The sequence below is a fragment of the Numida meleagris genome, chromosome 13 (assembly GCF_002078875.1).
Source record: "Numida meleagris isolate 19003 breed g44 Domestic line chromosome 13, NumMel1.0, whole genome shotgun sequence".
Taxonomy (NCBI): domain Eukaryota; kingdom Metazoa; phylum Chordata; class Aves; order Galliformes; family Numididae; genus Numida; species Numida meleagris.
The window spans coordinates 14774585-14794232 of NC_034421.1; the positions used below are offsets into that span (position 1 = coordinate 14774585).

Genomic DNA, 19648 nt, shown 5'->3' on the forward strand with positions numbered 1-19648 from the left:
CCGGAATTTCCTGATTGTTAATACTATGCCATTAACACAAATGAGCAGGATTACTGTGAAGTCCCGCATCACCTCACTAGGTTCGGGCTGAAGTAGTGCCCCAGTAATGAAAAAAAGCATCTCCTAATATCTAAACCCTTACTACAAGAACAGCTTGGCCATTCTCCCACACCGACAAGTTCTAAGTACAGAAAACTAGAAACGGCAACTACCACCATTAGCAGTTTTGCTTTATACTTACATTTCAGCTGGCTGGAAACTCTGGAAAGTTCAGAGGAATAATGATGTGGAGAAGCTGAGGTATACTTGAGTATTTCTGATCATCAGGTGATTGCACAGATATTTTTCGTATCATAAAATCTTTTTCAGGGCTTGCATTTTTTAGCAGCTTTTCTAATTATAAAATCTTACTCTCCTTTGCCTATGTTCATTTCTTCCAATGATGTAAATCACATACCTAGCTGCTATGCCCTTTTTATTTCTAATTAGAATGCTTAAGTGAGAAGCTGTTGAATATCACATGCATGTAAAGAATTTAATGGGCTTATTTGCCTTTTCTTTGTCAAGAATCATAACCGTATGTCCCTGATACTTCAGACCCTCTCTACTTTTCTCAGCTAAGCATGTGAAAAACAATATCTCTCACATGTAGGATATTCACAAGGACAGTTTGCAAAAGGGCATCAAGATGAATAAGGATGTAATGAAATGTTGTCATCACAGCAGTGAGAATGGGTGAATGTTGATACCATATGCATTTTGGAGCATTATTTCCCATTTCAATCCCCTTGTTAGATTCTGTTAAAATGTATTACATAATTGAGTACCACATACATTAATTTGCCTTTTATAATTTGATCCGCGGGTGCTGGAGTCCAGTGTTTTTCTCTGAGAGCATGCTTCTGCTTATGGAAATTGGTTGATGAAGTTCTGTGGCTGCGATGCTGCTTTCAAGGGCTCAGGTGCTGGATTTTTCAGCACTTAGGGTGGCCAGTTTTGCTCTCTGGTTTTCTCTCTTGATTCATCGCTGTCTGAATAGGGCCCTTGGTCCTTTCACTGCAGAAACCTCAGCCTCTTCACCTTGAAAGAATAATTACCTAAATTGAGACAACTGTTACGTATGGACGCAAAGGATTGCCCTGATTTCCATAGACCCCGGGCAGAAACATGCCGGTCTGAAAGTGTTTGGAGGTTTGCATTAATAATTGGGTTGCAAAATTAGGTTCTAACTCTTGACTCCACCCTCTTCCAGAAATATTCCTCCTGGATCAGGCCTCAGACTGAGCAACAGCCAGTTTAGATGACTTTCCTTGCCTTTTAGTGAGATGATGGAGAATTTAAAGGTGTAAATGGGGAAGAACTGACTTGTTTGTGACCTTCATAGCGTGCACTTTGAAAGCCTCCCCAGTCTGAGGCTTGTTAGGGTGCACAGGCCTGGGACAGCTATCTGCCATGGAGCACCCAGCGGTGGGTCGGGGTCAGGATGCTGAAGACTGAGCTTCGATTCCTTAAGAGGATCTAAAGGGACTGAAACACAGAGCCAGATTTGCTGTGGCCATGTCCTGGCACCAGGAAAGGTGTTCCCGCAGCAGCAGCGTGGCTGTGCGGGTTTCTGACACGGCCAGGAGCAGCGCCTCGTGGGCCCGGGGGCTGCGGGGCTCCGTGTGCTGAGGGGCTGAGGGCACGGCACGGCACGGCACGGCACGGCGGAGCGGGGCGGCCCCGCGGTGCGTTAGGCCCCGAGCAGAGGAGCTGAGGGGACGGGAGGGGAGGCCTCGTGGCGGCTGCGGCTCCTCATACGGAGCGGAGGGGCAGCGACAGGGCCCGCGGGAGCAGCACGGAGCTGTGACAGGGGAGGGCCGGCGGGTGAGGGAAAGGCTCTGCCTCAGAGGGCAGCGTGCACGGCCCCGCGCTGCCGGAGCTCACGGACACCGCTCTCAGCCATAGGGTCTGGGTGGTGCCGTGTGGGGCCGGGGGTTGGGCGAGATGGTCCTTGTGGGTCCCCTCCCACTCGGCACGTCCTGGGGTTCCATGATTCCAGGATTCTCCGCGCACTACCATAGCACGGCCCGATACGCGCTGAGGGCACCGGAACAACCCCGCGCGGCGCTGCCCGGGTCGCCGGTCAACGGGAAACGCCACCTCCGCCCCCCGAGCTCCGCACAGACCCCGCCCCGCGCGGCCGCAGCTCCGCGCCCCTCAGCCCCGCGGCTCCGTGAGGGGCGGCGCTGCGCGCCTCATTGGCTCCCGGCGACGGCGGCGGGGCGGAGTCCGGCGGGGGCCTCGGTAGCGGCGGAGCGGAGCCGAGCGGATCGACGCGGGGCGCAGCTCAGCGCTCTGAGGCCGGCAGGATGCTGGAGATCCAGCTGGACGATGGCGGCGTGGGGGGGTACCCGGGCGACGACTATTGCTCGGGCTCGGTGATGTCGGAGCGAGTGTCGGGCCTGGCCAACAGCATCTACCGCGAGTTCGAGCGGCTCATCCATTGCTATGACGAGGAGGTGGTGAAGGAGCTGATGCCGCTGGTGGTGACGGTGCTGGAGAACCTGGACTCGGTGCTCACCGATAACCAGGAGCACGAGGTGGAGCTGGAGCTGCTGCGGGAGGACAACGAGCAGCTCCTCACGCAGTACGAGCGGGAGAAGGCGCTGCGCAAGCAGGCCGAGGAGGTGAGCCGGCCCGAGGGCCGCCAGCCCCCGGCCACCATCTTGTGCGCGGCGCCGGGGGCCGGGCCCTGCGCTGCGGGCGGGGGGGGACGCGCGTCCCCGGGGCGGCGAGAGCCGGCGGCTGCCCCGGCCCTGGCGGCGCCGCGCATCGCGGGGCCCGCTCCCATCCGCTCCTCCCTGGGCCGTCGGATGGGGAGCGGCCGTCGGGGTCGGCGCGCTCCGGTTCTCCCGCATCGGCGGGCGCGGCCCGTGTGTGAACGGGGAAGGGGAATAACCCCGCGTAGCTGCGGTGCCCTGAGTTCGGTTACCAGCGGCACGCGGATGACTTAAAAATTCCTGCTGGCTTGTGGTTTGAAACGTGGCTCTTTAAATTGTTTATTTCTTCCCTGTGCTTCTCCTGCCGTAGAAATGGTGGCCTGTCTTATTTCAGTAGGCTGAACGCAGGCAGACGCCTCTTGCAGCGGCAGCAGGATGCTGTTGTTCGGAGCGGAACGCTGCCTGTACCCGTGGGGCTCTTGGCCCTTTTCCCAGGCCCGAGCCGTGGGCCCAGGTGCGGCGGGTCCCTGACCCCGCGGGGCCGCGCCAGGCGCTGTGCGGGGCCGTGGGAGCGCAGCCCCGGGGGGCAGACGGCCTCGGGTCACAGGGCCTCGGGCGGGGACAAAGGAGAGGAGCTGACGTGGGCTGCTCTCGCCCCGTGCACCCGATTCTGCTGAAACCATGAGCATCTTTTTGGCCGTGGGTGAGGCTTGCCGGCCCTGGCCTCCAGAAGCAGTGGTCTGTGCAGTGGGCTGAAGCATTGGTGGTGCTAAAAGTCCGCCGCCCACCGCCACATCATCCTCATTTCTTTACAAAACTACCGAGAAAGGAATATATATAGATACATTTTTTGCTGTCTTTTAAGCTAGGAAAGGGTAGAGGATTTCAGTTTCAGGAGGCTTGCTAAGAGTCGGGTTTTGATTTGCTTAGATGGAGTAAATGAAATATCTCTAGAACTCCAGAACAATGTGAAGCACTGTGCAGTGTTTTAATGGAGGTGTTCTTGTTGCTGAATAATGATGTGTGAGAATCTTGCTAGCTGGATGGCGAGGAGGACACGAACCCAGGGCACTTATTGTCCATTACTAATACTGAAAGCTAGAACCAGGCAATTAAGGTTTTAGCCTTAAGTTTTAATTATGTGTTAATTAATAAAATTTATAGCTAATCTTTTCAAGTTCTTACAAGGACGTGTAGGGATTGAAAAATGATTCTGAGTACACGGGACTTTATTCCATAGAGCCAGTATTTTGTAGGTCCTGAGAATTAAATATTTGGAAATGCGCTATTCATGATGGGGAATGGGACTTCAGGCAGGGGAAGGAGCAGCCCGATGGAATGATCTTGCATCTTTGGACTTGCATCTTTCTGCTCTTGGCTTAGCAGGTACAGGGTGTGCTTCTTCCGAGCGTGCCTGTTCCTGGAAGCAGACGCGGTGACAACAGTTACATCCCCTGCAGGGACGCTCGGGGTCCACAGCAGAGTGCTGTTGGCTGAGATGTGAAAAGCACTCTGTCATCCTCAGGCGCATCTGAGCTGAATGGGCAAAAAAGTATCTGCAGTGAGCCTTGTTAGCAGGAACAAATAGATAATGTATGTATGAGAGCAATGACTTTTGTCCCTCTACGCAGTCTCTGTTATCAGGTCGTGTGTGGAAGATTCGGCTGTTACTTCCCTTTGCGTGTGACTAAAAGTACATCACTTACCTGCACCTGTTTCTGTATACCTCTTACTGTGCAGTAGATTAAACATGATGGGAGGGAAAATCTCTGTATATTACAGAGAATTCTGCTGTTCGTCAGCTAATTGTAAATAGAGAAATGCTTTTCCCATCAGAGCGTGCCTTGCAGTTCTGTAGCTGGGGAAGCCCATCTCTGCCCCTGAGCAGCATTTAGCGCTGTGTGCTTTGCTTGCGTGGGTCCTGGGTCTGCAGCTTCCAGTGCCACCTTCACTGGGGGATTGTCCTCTGGGAATGAGGTTAATCCCTCGCTCTTGATTTCTCTGCGTGTATTAATGATCATTTGAACAAGTAAAGCAACACCGGGATGTTGGGAGTCGATGATGAAAAAGTAATTCGTTCTTCTATTGCAACATCATGTCGAAAGACCTGGGCTTCTAATTACGTTGTTAGTTTATTGATCTAAAGTGAACTCAAACCAGAAGTGGACGTTGTTCTCTGGCATAAAAATTGAGTGTCGTATCCTTTTGTTACTGCTACTGCAGAACCATCAAATCTTGCTTTTACATAAGTGTGTAGGGGTTGTGCATATAGCTGTGTCCTGTTAAATTAGGGCTGTTTGCACAGCCTTCATTTCCCTTCCACTGAGTGCTCTGAAGGAAAGATTTCTGTCTCGGTATTCTTCCATGTGTTTCCCCAAGATGGTTGTATATTATATCTTTTTAAAACAATCTTTGCCAAAAGCAAAGCTTTTCTAGACACTTTGACTGCAGAGTGACTCAATATTTTCCACTTGCCCTAAAATAGGGCAGCAGAAGCACCTGGACGAGAGCATTGAAATCAGAAGTTCCTTGAAATGAAGCAGCGCTGTCAGTCTGCGATTACAGGGCTTAGAACATAACATTTCTTTTCCTTGACCTCCAAACTACTGAAGACGTGGAACAGCATCAGATTTTTGATATTTTTGTGTTCTTCCATCTGTTTTGTATTGTGTGAGTGTAGGGTAATGACTGATCATATGGCACATTTGCAGAACTGCAGCACAGACTGCCTGGAGAGCTAGGGGTGCCCGGGGCAGGCTGGATGAAGCCTTGCTCTATGGGTGGGACTGGGTGCTCCTTATGTTCCCTTCCCCAAACCAGTCTATGATTATGTACTTATTTATCTTGAGATGAGTTCCTGTGGGTGCTATTAGGCCGCTGCCCCCAATAACTTAGGAAGGTGGTAGTCACTTTCAGGATGTGAGGAAACACTCAGAATCAGTAATTTCTTGTCAGGCAAAGATCTTTGTGAAGAAGCAAATATATTATTGCAACAATGGGGGCACACCCCCTTATGGCAAGGGAGAAATTGCACAACTTCTCACTGAAATCCACTCCATCAAATACCCTCACTCCAACACAGGTGATACCTCTCCTGTCACTCATTGGTTGAGCGTATCAAGCTCACTGTCTTCCCGATGTGTTTGCTGAAATATTTTTGCATGTGAATTTATCACCCACCTTTCTTTCATCCTTCAATGGGGAACAAGTGAACAATGCATACTAGGCCCCCTCCATTTTTCAAGGGTGATTGGAGGACAATGCATATTGGGCCCACTTGCAGTTCCCCATTTGTCAGGGGAACAGGAGGACAATGTGTGCTAGACTTTCCCTCCCTATTACCTTGCCCAGGTCTATGTATTCTGACAACCTTACTTGGCAAACTTACTCTGCCCTGCACTAAGCTATGCCCCAGTGATTCATTGTGAACAACAACCCCTGCAATCATTTTGTAAGAAAGTTTAGCAAAAGTCTATACCTTAATGTAAGCATTGTTCTACTGCAAAAACACAGTCTGTTTCTCAAGGACATGGAGGTGCTGGAGCAGATCCAAAGAAGGGCAACGAGGCTTGTGAAGGGCTTGGAGAATATGCCCTGCAAGAAGCAACTAAGGGAACTGGGGCTGTTTAGTCTGGGGAAGAGGAGGCTGAGGGGAGACCTCATTGCTGTCTTAAAATACCTGGGAGGTGATTGCAGCAAGAGCGGGGCTGGTCTCTTCTCACTGGTGACAGGACAAGGGGAAATGGCCTCAAGTTGCACCAGAGGAGGTTTAGGTTGGATATCAGGAAAAACTTCTCTACGGAAAGGGTTGTTAAGCACTGGAACAGGCTCCCCAGGGAGGTGGTGGAGTCACCATCCCTGAATGTGTTTAAAAACCGTTTGGATGTGGTGCTCAGGGATGTGATTTAGCAGTGGGTTGCTAGAGTTAGGGTAGTATTGTTAGGTTGCATTTGGACTTGATGATTTTGAAGGTGTTTTCCAACCTAAGCAATTCTGTGATTTTGTGATTTTGATTCCCACAAGGAGATGTTTTGCCTTTGGACAGCATCAGCACTAAGGTCACAGGCACCAAGTTAAAGAAGCATGTTTATCTTAAGTTTAAAGCAATGAGATAATAAGTGAGATGATACAGCAAGAATAATACAGAACAAGGCAATGCACCTAGCCATTGCTACGTGAGGATAGCAATGGTGATTAAGAAAGATGGATCACCAATTGCCTGAATACTTTACCATCATCCAGGTCCACAGTCGCTGGGAGCCCCAGTTGCAGCCAGGACATGGAGAGCCCTTCCCAGCAGCTGCAGGGTCCTAGGCAGTGTGTCCACTTGTAGCTGAAGTCTCCAATTTCGCTACCAGAGGGTCCAGCTTTTATATGGTTGAATAAACAAGTTTACGTGACAGGCAGAAACAGAATCATAGAATGGCTTGGGTTGGAAGGGACCTCAAGGATCAAGTTCCACCCCCTCTCCCACAGGCAGGGCTACCAACCTCTGCATCTGGTACTTGACCAGGTTGCCCAGGGCCCCATCCAACCTGGTCTTAAACACCTTCAGGGACTGAGCATCCGCAGCCTCTCTTGGAACATTTGGTTTCGTTCTCTCTTTTGGATTCCGCCTCAAGCCTGGCCAGGGCTCAAGGAGGAACCGAGGAAGTTTGTGTACTAGTAGGCCTCGACACCATGCTTCTAAACAAGGAAAGGTTAATACATTCTCGCTTTATCTAAGCTACATCTCTTGCTAATTAGAGGTTTTGTCCAAGATACATATTTTGCTAATGATCATGCATATTTAGCTAATGATTGGATGCTGATGATATATAACACTGGGTTGTGAGATTCATCTAGAGGTCAAATTTGGTTCAAGCCCTGCTGTTCAGGTCTTAGGGCTTCAGGAGAACAGAAAGGACTGGTAACATTTTTTGGTGGCAATCAGAAGGCCTTTTGGAGAAAGGTCTGGTGAGGGCCCTGCCTGCAGAGGAGGCCGCAGGGCACCTGCATGGCCCTGGGCTCATGGCTGACACTGGCCTGTGCCTGCTGCCTGCTCAGGGGTGGGGACAGAGCTCTGATGGGAGTGAGCAGGGATCATGGGTGCGCTAGCAAAAATCCCTGTGGAAAACCAGCTGTATCGTGTCCAATGTTAGTGGGGCATTTTGTTTTATGTAAACCTCTTACGTCCTGGATTCTTCTTCTTTTGCAAGAAAACCGTGGTGAGCCCAAAGTACTGGCTTCTGCAGAGGCTGTTGGGACCCCAGCTGTTAAGTGAGCACAAGCGTACGTACAAGTGGAAGCTTCCACAGGCTGCGTGGCCTCAGGGCTGCTGGCTTGGGGGGCACAGAGTGGTGGTGAGGGGCTCTCCTGGGTCGGGCTGGCTCTGGGTATCACATGGTGTGCGCAGTGCTCTGCTGCCACTTCACCTACAGCAGATGGTGGCTGACCAGATCAAGTGGGCTAACTGCAAAGTAGTGTCTTCTCCAGCAGGTGGATGATTTGCAGCATCAAGTGACGCTCACTAGAATTTTTAAAATGAATGTTAATTTAATATGCATGTTGGTATGGTACAAAAATAAGTACCTGGTGCTGCTTAGTAGATCTGATTCCCTCATAAAAGGCTTTTACAGTTAATGCTCTATACAGGGACGTTCAAGTGCCTGGGGCAACCTCCTTTGGAAAATAGTTGAAGAAACCTGGGGCTCTGTGAACGTGGCTGCTGGCTGTACGTGACCCTTCTGCCTGCAGCAGGGGTCTGATTCCAGGCTGGAGGTGTGGGCACTGCCTGTGTTCAGCTGCAGGAGCGAGGAGCCAGGCACTGGTGCAGGGCTGCAGTTGGCAGCAGCTGCTGTTACTGTCAGAGCCCTGCCTGGGACCTGCAGGTGCTTGGATGGAGGAATGCGGGTGTCATCCTTTCCCCTTTCCAAAGAAAAGCACAGTCATGTTGCTGTGGCCGTTAGTTCATCTTTATGGCTTGCTATCTGTGTTGTTGTTTTACGGTTTGCTTGCTCGCTGGAGACACCTCCAGTGTTTTATTTGAAAATTGGTGGTCAGTGCTTTGGCAAAAAGTGGTCCTTGGAGAGATGCGGGCTGTAGTTGCCACAGGTTTCTGTGTGGCTTGAGGTCACTGAGGAGCTGTTCAGCGGGGTGGCAAGTTCCCTAGCTTGTGTCTGCATCTTAAGCAACACAAAGACTTTTGAAAACTGCCCTCAGCCCAGTGTAAGGGATGCTTTAAGCACAGCCCCTCCCTCCCAGGCTAATTCCCTTTAATGAGGAATGGAGGAGAGCTCTGTACACAGGCATCTGCTGTTCTCTGCAGCAAATGCTTTTCCCGTTCTGCCTTGTGTGCTGGAACGATGGCGGTCTGGGAGGGCACTGTCTGTTTCCACACCCTGAAATCTAAACTCCCAGTGAGCTGATGGATGGGAGCTTCTGCAGCTTCCTGGTGACCTCATAGTGTTGAAGGGGAGAAGCATTCAGGAGCAGCAGATGTGGATGAGGGCTTTGTGTATCGCCTGGGTCCTTTCTGCTACGCGTAGTAATTGCCAGGCGTGGAATGCAGAGTAACTTCACAACTGTCCATGTATGAGACCTGTCTTTAGGTTCCTCAGACCCCACTCTTCTGTTCCTGGTGCCTGCGGGTAGTGTCAGGTTTTGCTAAAATAACGAGCAGCAGAATCTGTAATTATTGGAGGATTTTTCCAATATAATGAGAAACTGCTTTTGTTATTGTCTTAATTTACGAAAGCTGTCGATCCTGAAGAAACTAGATTCTCTTTTTTTCTTGAAGAATACTGTAGTATTGTAATTGCAGGCTCATTAGAAAGGTATCATTATTAGATGTCACATTTCTGACACCTGCCTCCTTGCTCGCTGTATGGCTCCCAGAGATATCCATTTAATTGTTCAGACGTGGAAGGCAGCGTGCCGGCGGAGGGATCACCGCGTCCTGCTGGGACAGCCCTCCGGTCCCAGGGGCATCGATCGTCTTTTCTCGTACTTCTGTTGTGTCTTTTGTCAGAGATATAACTTGAATGTGATTCAAAATTGGTCATGGTGCTTGCAAATGAAGGTTAAAACTGAACACTGAAAGTAACAAAAACTAACTCTGTATATTAGAAAGGCTGGATCAGCGATGTTTCTGGAGAACCCTGTTTCAAATTCATAGCTACATAGGCAAGCATTGGTTCTAACAGTTTGAATTTCCTCCTTTCTTAGCTAGCAAGTTCACCTTGCCGTTTATCTTTACCAGTAGTTATGCCCTCATCACTGATTTGGCCTTCACTCCGCATGCCCACTGGGGGAAAGCAGGAAATCTTTTGATTCAGAGCGTGCCTTTACTTACAGAAAACGCAGCAATAAAACCAAATAGGGTTGCAAGCCGGTGATCTGACTTTCTGTTACCATGCTCCAGCCCTAGGATCAACAGTGAAGTAAATAATAATGATAGAAATGCTTCATTCCTTCCCCTCAAGGTAAACGAGGAACATTCACTGGGAAATAAGTAAATGGCATCTTCTCTAGTTTGTTGTGAGGCCTGAGGACTGCCTCTTCAAGCTCAAGGACTGTTCACTGCAGTTTTCCCTTGCTTCTTTTCCTCCACTTGCCCTCCCTCAACGTGGCATCAGGGAAGTGCCTGTCTAAGTTGAGGAGCGGGGCTGCTTGTCCCTCTCGCACAGGATGGTTTTAGTGTTAGGGAAGGCAGTCGGCTTTCCTGTTGGCTTCCCTGTTAGTGCATCCCTTGCTTGGAAGCAGCGGATGCATGGTAGGCTGTGTGTCTGGGATGAGGAGTGAACCAAATGCAAGCTGGCGGCAGAGCAGCCCCTTAATGAGTACAGAACAGGTCGGTCCTTCCTGTGACCCCATCTCTCACGGGATCCTTCTCGGTGGCAGACCTCTTGGCTCTGGTTTTGCAATGTGTGACAGTGCAGGAGAGATGTGTCATCCTGCTGGGGACAAGCCAGGCTGGTCTGACATAGGGATACCAGAAGGCTTATCAATAGCAATTTGCCAACAAGAGACATTCAAGCAAATACAGTCAAACCTTAACTACAAATTAGGTTATTTATTCTGCAGGCTTTTGGGAGGGGGTAGTGCTTGGGGGACACACACAGAAGGTCTGCTCTGAAGTCTGTGGGTGGTGGTTTCAATATTGTGTTTGATGAGCTCTGTAAATATCAAGCGGATCAAATGCTGATTTAAAAACTAAAAAGCAAGACGTAATGCTTTGGGTTAGGCAGAGGAAAAACACTCTTGGAAATGCAGAAGCAGCATGTCCTTCCCTCATTGCTCTTGATCTTTCCCCTATAAAATATTTCTGTGCAGAACATGTCTGCTATGCAGAAACTACAGGTTCGTTTAACATATTGGAGATGTTCAAACAGTTGTTGGAAAAATACTTGCTAGTAACAGGTAGCATGAATGTTTCTAATGTGTTATGAGGCTCTTCGTTTCATGAGTTTTATCTAAGATAATTAACAAAATAGGTTTGTGGTGGGCCTCACTGTACGATAGATCTATCAGACTCAGTTTGTTATGAGGACCCAGGCTTTTAAAACGTGATGCCCGTTAGTCTGGGCCCTATGGTAAGTTCATTTCCTTCTCAGTAATCTCAGAAGGGGGAAAAAATCTATATCCAGACATGGATTCTTCATGCTTAGGCCCTTCATCTTCTTTATATCACTTAAGCTTATGACAATTATTAATATTTGTAAGTAATGTATGTTATTAAAAAATACCTTTAAAGTAAAGCTGTTCTGAGCAAGCAATACGAATGTTTTTTTTATTTCAACGTCAATTTGAGGTAATTTTCTGGATGTCAGTTGATGATGATCTGGGCTGATGGTCAGGTTTCCCTGTAGCATGTTTGCTGGCAGCAGTCAGACTGTAATCCCTGCATGTGCCGTGGTGAAGTTGAGCAGCCTGCTTTGTGGTCGCTGGCTCTGGGTGGCTCTGCCAGTGGATTTCTCAAGGATGTTTCTGGAACACGCTAGGTACCATGCGAGATACATGGAGATGGGACTTGTCTTTTGGGTTTCAGGAGGTGCAGTTGTAAGGGGAAAGCTGAGAAGATCTGGGAATGTTCAGTTGCTGCCATTGCAAATGAAATAAAATAACTGTGATGCCTGAGGTTTCAAGAAAAATCCATCTTCACAGAGCTGCAGGAGCAGAGGTGGCAGCTTTCTGAGGGCTGTGGGCTCGCACCGCACAGAGCCATGCCCGCATAGTCCTCCTGCCTCTGTCCTGTGGGGAGGGTGATGATGGGAGGAGTTGTCCTGCCTCCTCTTTGCAGCTCTCACTTCGGCAGTGAGGCCATTGCCGTGGGTGCAGCCCGTGGAAGGCTGGTGGCTGTGCCCCTTCTCACCTGCTTCTCTGATTCCGAGGGCCCTGCTCAAGGTGGGATGTCATCCTCACCTGGGCTTGGCAAAACCAGCGTTACACTTCTATTTTGTTCCTATTCTTGTTGGGGTTTGGCCATCCCCACCTCAGCACGCTGCTCTGTGGGACAAATGCTGGATGCTCTGGGTGCTGGAGCAAAGCGCACATCCCCTGGAGGACAGGAGCTCAGCGTCAGGGCAGCTCAGCTGCCCTCCCCTCTGCCACACCTGCAGAAGCACTGCCTGTCAGGCATGGGCTGAATTCCTTCCCGGAGGTAATGGTACATCATACTTCTGTCTTCAATTAGGATTTACAACAAACTGATCTGTTAGCGATTGGATTTTTTTTTCCCAGCGCATTTCACTCAGAGGCACGCTTTCTTTTTGCCTCCTTTTTCAGAGCGCTAACATCTTTGATTTTGGAATTCAGTAGTTAAGTGGGCATGAAAAGGCTTGTGTGCAATGCATTTATGAACAGCACATTCAGAAGAAATGTACGGTGTTGCGTGACATGCTTGGAACTCTGTTGTAGAAAGGTACCTTCCCTTTCCCACTGCAGAGAGAAGTGTCATTTTGGGATAAGTCATGGTTCTCTTTCACCATCAGTTAGAGCTTAGGAAAAAAAAAATGATTTGATTGAACTAAAGCAGAATCCTTTTTTTTTCTATTTGGTTGTTTATCGGTGTACATTAGATTATGTATTGCAGAAAGCAGGACACGAGGACACACGTTTAAGGAGCATCCAAGCTCAGCATGTCACAGCAAAGAATGTGAGTATGACAGGAAGTGCATGGTGCACGCAGACATGGGCAGGTGTGTGTGCAGAAATGGCCACGTGCGAGACATGGAGGCATCGAGGTGCTGGGTGCTGGTGGGGCACAGCTCCTGCACCCGCCCTGGCTCTTTCCTCTTCGGTCTGGAGCTGCAGTTAGGGGAGCAGGGCTCTGTTTTCAGGAGGAATCATAATAGTTTGAGGAATGAGTATGCAGAGTTTGTGGTATTTGTTGTAGAGCTGCCTCTGGTAATATAATTAAGAGGATTCTGTTTCTCTTAGCATCTTATTTGGTGCCCGTCTTCTCCTCTGATGTTACTTAAGGAAACCATATAGACTGTGTTTCAGAGCTAAATTAGAGCAAGCAGGTTCAGAACTAAGGTATTTTCCAGGAACAGATACATTTAAGTAGCTTTCTTTCTAGTAAATATGAAGGAGTTCTTTGTTTTGTGGTGATGCAGTAATGCTCATTGATGGCCTCTGTCTGGGTCTGCCTGCCAGGGCATGCTACTGGCTCATGTTCAACTTGTACCAGAACCCCCAGGTCCCCTCCTGGGGGCTGCTCCCCAGCATCCAGCCCCCTCTCAGTGAACAGAGCCAGGACTGCCCTGTCCTAGTGCAGAATCCAGCTCTTCTCTTGTTAATCCTCATGTGGCTGCCCATGTACATCCCTCTAATTTGTCAAGATCTCCAGGAACTCAACAGCTCCCACTAATTTAGTAACATCTGCAGCTTATGCATAGGACCTTGCATAGTAATGCTTCCTCCTGATCTGTGACTGTTTTGTCTCTGGTGTTAGAAAGGCACCCACTTGTAGGAGCATGATACTGGAGGGGGCTTGCTGACTCAGCATGTCCAGTCCCTCAGTATTGCAGGCAATTGCATTACATAAGCTGTTTCATACATTTATCAAGCTTTGTCTTAAAACCATTAGTTAAATCTCTTGCCTCTACTCTTCTGGGAGTAACCTCCTTCTGAATTCCACTTTTTTTTTTTTTAAATTTGCAGCCTGTTTTTACTGGTTTGTTCTTGTGCCAGCATTGTCTTCTGCTCTAAGTAGCTTCTCCCTCTATCAAGTATTTATGCTTCTGATGTATTAGTAGAAACCAGTCCTGCCCATGGTCTCCACTGACTTGGCAGTGCAAGCTGAGCTCTGCTTGCTGCCCACTGGGGAAGGGGCGGCTCAGATCCGTGCACCATGTGGAGGTGTCTGTGTGCAGCTGGCTGCTGGCACGTGGTCAGCATCAGCTTCCCTCATCCCTGCGTGATTTGGGTAACACTTTGCCATGTGTCTGGGTTGGTCCTCCCTGAGCACGTGGGGCTGCAGTAGCAGGTGGCTTTCCTGGAAGGCTTTAAGCAGTGTGGTAGCATGAATGGGTGTACTGGAGTGTCGCATTGCCTTTTTCAAAATCTCAGTGGTAGGATTTACCTGAGGAGATAACCCTGCTTGTTCACCTTTGTGACATCCTGCTGGCTGGAGAGGGCAGCACATCTGTCTCTTAGCCTCCTCACGCTGTGTTGCACCTGGCCTGGAGCACATAATTGCTCTGTGCTCAGCTTCTTTCTCTTGAGACTTCTTGCAGCTGAAATGTTCACCCTTATGTGCATGCCCTTGCTTAGTCCCAGTATCTCTCTGGCCTTCAGCATCACCCAGTTCCTCCTGTGTGATGTTTTGATTCTCTTCATGAGTGGCATCTCCCAGTCCCGTGTCACTGCTGCACTTGAGTAGCACCTCCTGTCTTGTCAGCCCTGCTTACTACAAGGCTGTCTTGAACAGCTCTGCTGGCAGCCCATGCTGCCTCTGTGTTCCTCTACAGCAGCGGTCCCATGGCTTGTGGGGGCAGGGATGTGTCAGGGCCAGGGGTTGGGAAGAGCCCCTCTGCTTCCCCTGGCTGTGCAGTAGCATCAGGCCTGCTTCATGGAGAGCATCTGAAGAGCAGAGCTGTCTTCTTTTTGAAAGGCTCAGATCCCTTGGAATAGGAATATAGGAGGTAGTTTTGTTGATATATGCCAAAATAACAGAATTTTATTTCACAGAAGCATTCAGAGACCAATCTACAACTGCAGAGTATCTAACACATAAAAGATGTATTTGTGAATCCTTGAAATTAGCAACAGAAGCAAAAATCTTTAAGTGCTGCAGTTGTCAAGGAAATGTTATTTCGCTAGGATTGTGTGCTTTTGTGCAGATGGAAGTGTTTCTTCAGAAGAGTCTTCCTCTTTGAGGAGTATAGCAAAGATTTGAGCATGGGGCATAGCTCAGAGCATCTGTCCACCAGACAGTGCTGTGTCCTGCTGGGCGAGTAAATTCTGAAATCTAGGTTAAAATACAATTAAAATGGCTTTACAGTGTATCAGAAAAAAATGGGGAGGAAGAGGAAGGGATTGTTCTCAATGCTCTTATGGCGATTTAGCTGTTTTACTAATGGCCTTTTTCACTGTCAGCTTTACTTGAGGTCAGAGACCTCAGCCGAGTCCATATTAAATGTTTTAAATTTATGTATAAGGATCTTCATGTGAACTGGTGCTAAATATCTTGAATATTCAATACAGAAATATTCATGTAATCACAGAATCATAAGTATAAAACAGTTCCTGGTCCCAAGGCTGGTGTGTACCATAAAGTGTATTGTGGAAGTGCTTTGAAGTTCAGGCCAAGCTCGGCAATGAAAATACATGAGAGTTCTGTGTCATGGCTGTTACAGCTGGAACTTCATAGCTGCAGGATATAGCAAAACATGGAGAACCCGAGCAGAGCATTAGAAGAGAAGTTTGAGGACGCCCTTGTCATTCACTAAGTTTTGTTATAGGTACGGGATAGATTTAATAGCAACCGTGAAATGTGAGATGATAAAGTAATTACCCGAGGATTTCAAAGAGCTTAGTGTAGGCAAGTGCTCAGAATTGCTGATTGCTTATTTCAGAGTTGCAGCTGAACTTTTCTTTTTCCCTCCGATTATTGGCTACCAGAGGTTGCTCTCTGTCTGTAGCTTCCGTCGCTGAACTTACGGGAGCGTAGTAGTTTGCTCTTTTGAACTCTGCCTTAACTCGAGATAGTTAGTGCAGATGGGATACTGAGATCCTCTGAGATGGAGAAGGTACAGACCGTCCTTTGAATGTATGCTTCCTGACAGCATATTTTCTCGTGACGCAGTTGCTCTTTGGGGGCTCTTGCTCAGGGATGACAAATGCGTGGTGGTTTCACTGCAGGGCTGTGGGTTGGCCCTGTCTGCAGCTACAGGGGGGTCCTGTGCTCGCTCCCCAAGGTGCTGTGGCGGTGAGGAGCAGCTGTGCCATGCCCGGGGCCGAGGGCTGGAGCAGAGCAGCAGAGCTGTGGCTGCTGGCAGGGACCACATCGTGCTTGCACGTGCAGAAGCGAGTGTGTCTGCTGGGAGTGGAGAGGCACCGGGCTGATGCTGATGCTTTGGTTGCTGCTGCCCTCAAGCCTAGCGGGCCTGTCACCCTGCAGAGGTTCAAATGGTGATCAGGGAAATGGAGCAAGTTCTTTTGATTTTATCACTGTGTGAGGGCTGATGGTTGGGTGTTTGTGTTAGTGTAACTAGGTCGGAACTGTCCGTGTTCTGATAGACACCAGGAACGTTTTCATGCTGAAATTAACACTCATAAAAACGATGTACAGTATACAAGACTCAATTTCTTAATCATCCCTTTTGCTTTGCTATACAAATGACTTTATTTTTATATACATATAAAATAAAGATCTGAACATCTGTTTATAGTATGGGGTTGTTAACTATTTGTTGGTTTTTACAGAGCTCTGTAATAGAAGTAACTGAACCAGTGGAGGATGGAAGTGGAAGTTTTTTCCTGACTAAGCCTGTTGCTTATGGCCGCATTTTTGAGAATTGGCTTACTTGAAGCATCCTCTTTCTAATCATTAAAGTGGAAAGATGTAGCTTTCCTTTCTTGAAGCTCTGGCGTTGCTGTTTGACTTGGAATTGCCTGTAGAGTAGCTACAGTAGGAAGTTGTGACTTGCTGTTTGAATGTGAAATGCTATGCGGCAGGCATTGGCTTCATGAGAAAGTAATCCTCTCTTTTCGAACCTCACGCTGAGTGAAGTGGATTCTGTTAGGAGAGCAGAGCAGTGTCTTCACCTTGGGTAGCACCTTAACAGCCCCCCCGCTGGTGAGTATAATGGCACTAGAAACCTAGTTCGGAACAGGTGAGAAATCAAATTGCTGAGAATTGGCCTTTTTCTTCGTTTTGGCTTCCTGAGACAGAATACTGTCAGCGTAACTTCTTAAATTGCTGGTTGGGTACTGCCCAGAATTGTGTGTTGGATGCTGCACGGCCTGCATTGCCTCCCCAGCCCATGGGCTTCCTGCGGGTGGGCAGTGGAGCGCGGTGCGAGTCCTCCCAGCCCTGCACGCTGCCCTCTCCTTGCAGGCAGCTGTGTTTCCTCGCTGTTCCGTGGAGCAGTGGTGAGGTGACAGCAGCTGAGCCCCTGCTGTTCCTGTCAGCATGTAGTGCGCACTGCCAGCCAGCCCAGGTTAAGGCCTTGTAATAAGATTTCCGCATACATGCATATCTAGTTCACTCTGCTTGATTTATTGTTAATGTGATATGATGATTTCTGACCGCGTGCGACTATTTTTAGTTATTTTCTTCCTCTGAAAGCCAGTAACGCAGGAAGCAGAGCAGTCTCCAGTGTATCGCTGCTTTTCGGAGGAATACTTATTCTTTCACTTTAAGATGATTTTATGCTAGATGGTTTCCCTTTAATAATGAGCATGTGAGTCATGTTGCTTGTTGTAACCTAATCCTGAGTTATTATAGACCAGTTATCCTGCTAGAAATCCAGGGAGAGACTCTAGCAAGACTAATTTGTATATATATATAGAGCAACTTCATGCTTCATCTTTCTTTAATAACTGTTTAAAATATATCTGGTTCCTGTAACTGCTGAAAAGTTATTCTTTGAAAGCAAGTACAAGGGTTCTGGAAAAAAAATAGTAATGCTGTGGTCAGTTTTGCTATCTAGAACAATTGGGAGTGGGCTGTTGGTTCTTCCAGTTCACCCATCTATTTCATTGTAATGGGACAGAAAAGAAAGGAATATTTTCCCTTAAACATCGTTGGAATTGTCTGTTACATTTAATTTCTGCTTTCTAAAAATTTTTACTACATCTCTGTAAAAATAAAGCTAGGAGCTGTGAAATCATTGAGGTGTTGGTCTGAACTGAGCTCTTTGCAGGGAGAAAACTGGAGAAAATCAACTACAGCATCTGACCCTGCACGTGAGATACCTCTTGAACTCCAGGGCACCTCAGAGCATGAAGTTAAGCCCATGTTTCCGAATGAGCACCATGGGTTTTTTCTCTTGGCAGTGGTAAAGTGAAAGAATGCAGTCAGCCATCTGCTGTTCAGGTGTTAAACACAGTGCCCTGGGCATTTTAATTCTGAACGTAGTTCTCTGTGAATAGTACATCTCAGTTATTTTAAGATATCTTTTAAAAGTCTGCAAGTCTATGCTGTTTTTGTTATTTGTGTTTTCTGTGGCCAGCTCTTATCGTGTTTAATTTGTGAGTTTATAATGAGGGAAGAATAATGTCCACAGTATCTGCTTTCAGTAAATCTTTGGAAATTGTACTGTTTCTGAGGCTACAAGCATGAATTTGATTCGTATCGGTGTTCTTTACCTTTGCCATAGAATCGTAGAATGGCTTGGGTTGGAAAGGACCTTAAAGCCCATTTAGTTCCATCCCCCCTTTGCTGCTGGCTGCTCCCCCCAGCTCAGGCTGCCCCGGGCTCCATCCAGCCTGGCCATGAATGCCTCCAGGGATGGGGCACCCACAGCTCTCTGGGCAGCAGTGCCAGGGCCTCTTCACCTCTGAGTAAAGAATTTCCTCCTAATATCTAATCTAAATCTCCCCTCTTTAAGTTTAAAACCACTGTCCCTTGTCTTATTGCTATCAGACTGTGTAAAAAGTCACTTTCCCTCTTGTTTTTAAGCTCCCTTCAAGTTCTGGAAGGTCAAAATGAGGTCTCTGGAGCCTTCTCTTCTCCGGATTGAACAAGTCCAGCTGCCTCAACTTTTCTTCATAGGAGAGGTGCTCCAACCTCTGAGCATCTTTCCTGCCTCCCATGGCCCCGCTCCAACAGCTCCCATCCTTCCTGTGCTGGGGCCCCAGGCCTGGACGCAGCACTGCAGGTGGGAACTCCCAAGGGCAGAGCAGAGGGGGACAATCCCCTCCCTGCCCGCTGCCCCCCTCTGCTGATGCAGCCCAGGATGCAGTCGGCCTTCCAGGCTGCGAGCGCACACTGCTGCCTCATGTCCAGCTCCTCATCCACCTGAACCCCCACGTCCTTCTCTGCAGGGCTGCTCTTCGTGAGTTCTTCTCCCAGTCTGCACACATCTGGGATTGCCCCGACTAAAATGCAACACTCTGCACTGGGCCTTGTTGAACCTCATTAGGTTCTCGTGTGCCCACTTCTCAAGCCTGTCCAGGTCCCTCTGGATGGCATCCCTCCCTTCTGTTGTGCCAACTGCACCCATTCAACGTAATGGCATCAGCAAACTTGCTGAGGGTGCACTTGATACCCTTGTCTGTGTCACTGATAAAGATGTTGAATAGCACTGGTTTCAAGGCAGACCCCTGAGGGATGCTGCTTGTGACGCCCTCCACCTGGACATGGAGCCACTGACCACTACCCTCTGGCTGTGACCATCCAACCAATTCTTTATCCATTGAATAGTCTGCCCTTCAAATCTGTATTCCTCCAACTTACAAATAAGAATGTGATGTGGCACCATGTCAGAGGCCTTGCACAAGTCCCAGTAGATGAC

General features: G+C 48.5%; 1 protein-coding gene across 20 annotated transcripts in view; it reads left to right on the plus strand.

The window, feature by feature from the left end:
* The window catches only part of MAPK8IP3 (mitogen-activated protein kinase 8 interacting protein 3), a 76156-nt gene continuing 58754 nt past the window's right edge, over positions 2247-19648 (plus strand). For 15 of the 20 annotated variants that reach the window (XM_021411896.1, XM_021411897.1, XM_021411899.1 and 12 more), the window contains exon 1: positions 2248-2669. In XM_021411896.1, coding sequence (XP_021267571.1) covers positions 2352-2669 — 318 coding nt within the window. In that variant the 5' untranslated portion in view covers positions 2248-2351. Of the gene's footprint in view, positions 2670-19648 lie in introns of all 20 variants that reach the window. The other 5 variants (XM_021411912.1, XM_021411915.1, XM_021411907.1 and 2 more) reach the window with 3 other exon arrangements.